This window comes from Lepidothrix coronata, unplaced genomic scaffold (assembly GCF_001604755.1).
Source record: "Lepidothrix coronata isolate B3197 unplaced genomic scaffold, Lepidothrix_coronata-1.0 Scaffold1, whole genome shotgun sequence".
NCBI lineage: Eukaryota > Metazoa > Chordata > Aves > Passeriformes > Pipridae > Lepidothrix > Lepidothrix coronata.
Window position 1 is genome coordinate 2,446,290 of NW_016690181.1, and position 6,688 is coordinate 2,452,977.

At 44.4% G+C, this 6,688-nt stretch overlaps 1 protein-coding gene across 1 annotated transcript in view; it reads right to left on the reverse strand.

The window, feature by feature from the left end:
* RTF1 (RTF1 homolog, Paf1/RNA polymerase II complex component) overlaps window positions 1-6,472 on the reverse strand; it is a 28,447-nt gene extending 21,975 nt beyond the window's left edge. The window contains exons 1-2 of the mRNA XM_017811947.1: window positions 6,284-6,472; window positions 3,665-3,775 (exon numbers count right to left, since the gene is read on the reverse strand). Of these exons, the coding sequence (XP_017667436.1) occupies window positions 3,665-3,775; window positions 6,284-6,472 (300 nt within the window). The remainder of the gene's footprint in view (window positions 1-3,664; window positions 3,776-6,283) is intronic.
* Window positions 6,473-6,688: the final 216 nt, after the last annotated feature.

A 6,688-nucleotide genomic window follows, 5' to 3' on the forward strand; every position in this document is an offset into this window, starting at 1 on the left:
TGACTCTCCATGTAAATCAAGTCCCAAAAAGTTTAAATTGCTAGTTTGCAATTTAAAGGAGCTACCTGAAGACTAAATTTTATACCCACTTTTGTCCACAGCTTGTTCACATTACTTCTTTGGACATGCTAACCTTCATACGATTAGCCTCTGCTATTCAGATTTGCACTTGCACTTTATTTGGGGTAGGGGAAGTAACAGCACCTCTCTTCCTTCAAAAAAAGATTTACCACTGCACCCATTAACAGCTCAAGGAAACTGACTCCAAGAAAAGACAAACTTACAAAGCACACAGCCTATAAGCTGTTTATAAGAAGATTAAAGCACAGCCTGTTTCAAATTTTCTAAGCTTGAAAAAAAGTATGGCAAAGGCCTCACAGAACTGGAGAAACCACTCATTCTTGAAGGTTTAACTAAGCAATATTATGAAACAAAAGCACACAGGAAAAGACAACATTAATCACTGTAATTTCTACAAACCCACAAAAGACCCCCCCAAAACAGAAGGAACACATGGAGTGCTAGAACTTGAAATGCAGTAAGTAAACCCAAACTTTCAAGTCCTTTCCTCAAAATAGGCATATAAATCCCTCTAGGCCAACTGTTACTTGAGATCGACTTCCTCACTAGCTGCACCACTACTGCTCACCTCCTCCTCTGTCCCATAGCTCTTGACAAGATCTTCAGCTACAGTCTGCACATTTGTAAACGAAGGCATAAACAGATATTCCTCACTTAACTCCAGACTAGTAACAAGCATTCATGAGATAACTTTTCTGTTCCTGGAAGTATCTTCTGCCACCACCCTGGAGGTGTTAAAAGACAACCAAACTCTTCATGACATTAGAATGAGTGTAGAAAGGTGTAAGGTCTTACACCACGACTGGTAACAATAAACCTCTCAAAAGAAACAAAGAGGAGCTCCTACAGCATTGTGGCTTTCTGTCTAATCAAAACTAATGTCAGTGAAGTTGTTGAAGAAGTCATCCAGGCTTCACCACACAACAGAAATAATTAACTTACTGCAAGCAACAATGCCAAGATAAAAGAAAGTGCAAGGGCCCAGAATTAAGCTACTGCAACTGAGGAACATCACAATGCCTTTAATTGGCAACAACAATACACTGTGGACACACGGTAGCCCCAGTAATAACTTGCCTAACACCAAACTGGTTACATGCAGAAAGCTACCAGTTTGAGATGGTGAGCTCTTGAGTAGACACGGCCACACATTGATCCACAGATAAAGGAACTATCTGCTTCCACATCTGCGTCCAGCTTAGTATATCTCTCTGCAAAGGTAGCACTTCTTATTGCAAAGCCCTGCAGTCACTGCTATTTATCAGTTCTCTGAACAACAGTTTATTGTCAATTCAGTCATGCATTTTCCACAGAACCAACAAAAGACAGTTCAGAGCATCTTTCCTATTTTATTGCCTGCAACTCACCTTCCGTCCCTTGGCTAGGAAATTTGATTCAGAGGTCCTTTAACTGTTACAGAAACCAGCATCTGGGTGAGAAGTGCATTCTCACTGAGACACATAAACATAACATTAAAGATCTAGTGAAATCCCTCGGGCACTATTGTATAGATGCGGCATGATTTGTACATGCTGTTATTCAGTAATTCCAAAATGCTTTTCTCTAGTCTATGTCCCACAAACTTTCCCCCCTTTGAAAAATGCAGCATGCTGCATTATCCTCTGAAGTAGGGATTTAGGCTCCTTTCCTGCACATGCAACATATTGTTGGAACATTTAGCACTTGCTAGGAACCACAAAGGACATGCACACTGCAAAACCTATGTAGAAGCACATGGCTATGATTTAGCACATTTGCCCAGGGCAACAATTTTCATGCTTTTGCCTCAAGGTCCTTATCTTGCAGGAAGTCCAGTAATACAATTTCAACTTTTAGACCCTCTCTTCCAACCCTCAAGGTTGAACAAACTTCAAACCAACACCAAGAACACTTATTAAAACCAAAGTTGTTTAGCAGTACTAGTGTAGTCAAGCCTAGGGATGCGCACAACTGAACGACTGGCAGAAGCAGAAGTGTTATTACCCAGCCTCTCACCCTGCTGTGACAAGCAGTAGTTCAGAATGCATATTTCAGGCACAGGAATAGAAGCAAGTGTCCTAATTACCTCTTCTCTAAATCTTTTCCTCTTGCTGCATGGAGGTCAGAAAGAACAGAGTATCAATTAGAAATGATACAGAGATTAGAAAGAGTATCAAATGCACCCGGTGCAACAGCGACACTACTGCATCTACAAGGTATTTGCAAATTCCTGAAGAGATACATTATCATATTCTACATATAGTGGAAAGGTAGACCTTATTACACAAGCTAAAATTCTATCAGTTTTCAGAGCTAAACACAGAATGGAAAACTTAATCATTCATATGCTCTTCACACTCAAGTCCACCTTCCCAAGCAAGCTGATCTCCACACAGCTTAGAATAAATACACTGTGCCAGCAGAGTTGAACACAGAGACAGACTGTTACTCAATAACAAATCTAATATATCTGGCCCATTCAGAATTTTGTCTCAGATACAAGAACCTCTTTTTTTTAAGAAAAGGATCCATTGAAATAGACTTCCAAACATATTTATTTCAAAAATGCTTCAGAAGGAAAATTAATTCACACATTCTTCACACTTATAAGAAGAACTCTGCTATACTGTCAAATGCTTAATAGTTTATCATTGGCCTATCCAATTGGTCTTCACGTTGCCACAATAGATAACCCTTCCTGTACTTTCAGAAAACAAAAAAAAAACAAAAACCCACACCAAACACCTCCCTGTTAAATTTTTAAGAATAGATGGAATAAATGACCTCACTATGCTTTGCTGAAAGCTTGCAAAAGACATTTGTGTGCCTTCAAGAAAGTTTTTACTCAAATACTCACATAACATGTTTGTCAGTTTCTGTTTTAATAAGTCTATTTCAATTTTCCTTTCTAGATGAAGGCAGAGACTTTTAACCAGCTTTTAACCAGAATGTGGTACCAAGAACAGATACTAAAACCAGATCCAGCAGGTAAGCACTGCTATACAAGAAATTGACAACACCTAGAACAAACTAATGCTAAACTTTTTCCTGCGCCTTTCTTCAAAAATGTCAGTCAAAACATACCCTCTTGCATGTCCAAATGGCCAGACAGCTAGTTCACACAGTTCTTGGAGAATCAAGGCAGTTAAATAAGACAGTTTTACTACCTGTAAAATAATACCACCTGCCCTGACCCTTCTAAAGCTGAGAACCTCTCTCCCTGAATTCAGAGTCCAGCTTTAGCATCTTCACTGCTACTTCAACTGCAAGCGTGACGCAGGAAAAACACTAGTTTTAAGCAGGCAGCACATCAAACCACTCAGACCATATGAATGTGGGATTAAACCAGCAGTCATCTTTACTGTAGACAAACTATTTTGTATACAGTTAGAATTCAAAGCATATTAATTAAAAAGAAAAAAAAGAAAAAAGAAAAAAACCCCATCCTCTGGCCTTAATGGGTCTCCATCAGTTCCACTGATGGCCAGTCCCACTTCATCAAGTCAGCAGGCTAAATATACTGTATGATAAATGCACTTGCACTGCTTAGGTACGATCAGAAAAATAACACATAGTAATTTCACTGATAATATGACAAACTCACCTCATCATCACTGTCTGATGTCTCAGAGTCTGAAGATGCTGTAGGTTTGCTCACAGGTGGTTCCTTTTCTTCAGAGTCACTGCGTTTCCGTTTGGCCAACGATAAGAGCTCCTGTGGTGAAAACATACACATTTATTTCAAAGAGTCATAATTAGTTTTACCAATCCAGGTTGGTGCACACGCACCTTCTCTGCAATACCTAGGCACACCCCAGTAACATGATTATTCCCACTAACTAGGGAACAACGTAGTACCGTTACTTTTTTGGTATAAACAATGTAAGACAAATTACTTTCACAGTCATGTCCAGATCAGATTTGTTTTATTTGGATTGAGTAGTAATTCAAAGCCACCCTAAATACACTCTGTAGCATTAACCCAAAAAGCTCCTTCTAAACAAAAGAGATGTTTGCAATTATACACTTTAAAGGGGAAATACTTTAGGCATCATCATAATGTCATGGCTGATAATATTTAGCCAGCCTGTTCAATTTCTTTTCACTGTCCCTACACATCACTGAGCGCACTTAAAAGTTTGGATAGACACAGAGCAGTCATCAAGCTCAAAGTCTGCAAATCTAAGTAGAGCTGTTTCCCACAAATAGAAGCACTTTCAAAGGCAGCATGCACCAGCACAAAGAACTAAATGTCTCAAATAATCGCATCATCTGCTGTTCACAACCTGCTCAGGTGTCAGAAGCAGTAGTACAAAAAGAACATTTTTGAGACTGCATTACCATCTTTGTAACCCATGACACATAATTTAGTCTTAAAGACGTTGCTCTGGGGCTGATGAACATTAGCTATGTGTAGAAATGCAATCGCACCAACTTCTGCAGTCTTGGGAAGTCGATACCAGATTGGTTTGCATTAACTTCTCAACTGGAAAATTACCTCCACAACAAATGGATTATAATTTAGTACCTCAAATGAGAACATAAACACTGCAGAATCTGATGGCCTAGGTGACTTTACCAACAAAGAAACTTTCCATTAGTAATGGCATTTTATCAACTTTTCTCAGAAGAAGCCATGTAACATCAACAGAGCACATTTGTACAATTAATAGCTCTCATCAGGAAGCTCCTGAAGGAGCTTCAGTAGTGCTTCTCTTTAGGAAGTTCCTGAAGTGGAATACCACTTTTATTCCAAGAAGTTTTCCTTCTTTCTTTCTACACTTGATTTTGTTTTCCAAGATACCATATTAGAAAGGCTCCTAGTCCTCTGATTCAACAAGCCTAGATCAACAGGAGAAGCTAAGGCAAGTCAAACATTTAACCTACAGGGATTAACTCAGTATTTGACATTTAACTCAGTATCCCCACACCCTTAAATCATACCACAAAAACATTGCTTCCCTGCTACTTAATCTTTACACATATCCCTGCTATTACAGTTGCTACAAACAGCTGAGTGTAGGGGGAAGCACCTACTACTCAGGTACAGCTGCATATGGATGCTTCCAGTGAGTGATGGAACAGATGCAGAGCCGTGTGGTTATTCCTACCACCATCACTCCGATTGCCTGACTGATGCTAGAGCTAGTCCAACTCTTTCAGTCTTCAAGTTCTAAAGAAACTATCAAACTGATATGCTAGCAGGGAGATACTGGCAGCTCTAAAGGCTCTAGAGGTATGCAAGACCAACCACACCAGGGCATGCTCTGCTCCAGAGCATTTGTCTAACAGAGCATTCACCAAGCTGCAAAACTATTTTTGAGTGTTTGGGAAGGCTTTTTATTGAAACATTGCAACATCTTCCATATTAAAAACCCGGAAGGTCCAACAATTACATCAGACAATGTAGGGTTTAGCATATTTAATCAGCTAAACTTCTCCTCGGAACAAGCACTGCCATACAAGCTGTAACACACTTCACCTATAACGTCTTTATTTACAGTTTGAATCGCACCATCAGTGCCTGCTACACCAAGAAATGAGTCTTTAAAAGCAGCTCCCTCCAAAGAGGAAGGGGCCCCCCTTTGCAGCCCTGACACGGTTCAGATATCCCACTTACAACCCAGGGAGATGCCCTGATGACAAATAAATAAATAAATAAATACTTGCTCTTGTTACACCTATAGTCTCCTAACTCAATGCCGCTTCTCATCAAAAGGGTTCCCCCAGCGCACCCACCAGGACTGAGGGGGGGACATTAAACACGCATTAACACTCTGGGAGCCCGCCTGCCCGGAGGGGAGTAGAGACCTGACACGCTGCTCTCCCGCTGCCAAAGCAGCACCGAAAAGTTGCCCAGCCCTTTGGGCCTCTTCCCCCACTACCCGAGGGGTACTACTCAGACCGCCAGCAGCCGGGCCTCTCTAACCCCTCCTCAGGGCCAGACCGCCCCTGGGCATCCATCGCCCCTCCGTCCCGCCGGCGCCGAGCACCGGGCCCGCGGCAAGGAGCCCCCGCCAGGGCGGGCCGCCTGCCAGGGGCGGGCCGGGGACCCGCCGGAGGGGCGCGGGCTCTCCCTCGGCGGCTGCGGGGCTCCATCGAGCTGAGGAAGGCGAGAGCGGCGCGGAACCTCCGAGCGGGAGCGAGGGGGGGATGGCGGCGCCGAGCCCCGCGCGGGCCGGCGAGCCCAGGCCCAGCGTTCGGGTCGGGCCTGACCGCGCACCTGGTCCAGGTTCTCCTCGCTGCCGCTGTCCTCAGTGTCGGAGTCGATGAGGACGCGGCCTTTCCGCTTCTTCACCATGGCGGAGCCGCGGTGCCCCCTCCCCGCCCCGGCGGCGGCGGCGGCGCTCGCACGGCCCGGCCCGGCCTGACCCGCGCCGCCCGCCCGCCCGACACAAAGGGCACCGCGCATGCGCGGCCTGCGGGGCGGGGCCAGGGCGGGGCTGCCGCCGCTCTCCCCTCGCGGAGCTGCGATCTGTGCCCGTGCCTCGGTCCGCGTCCGCTCCTGTGGCGCCCGGAGACCCGCGGAGGGAAGGCATCGCGGGAGGAGATCGCGCCAAGGATCGCGCCAAGGATCGCGCCAAGGATCGCGCCAAGGATCGCGCCAAGGATCGCGCCAAGGATCGCG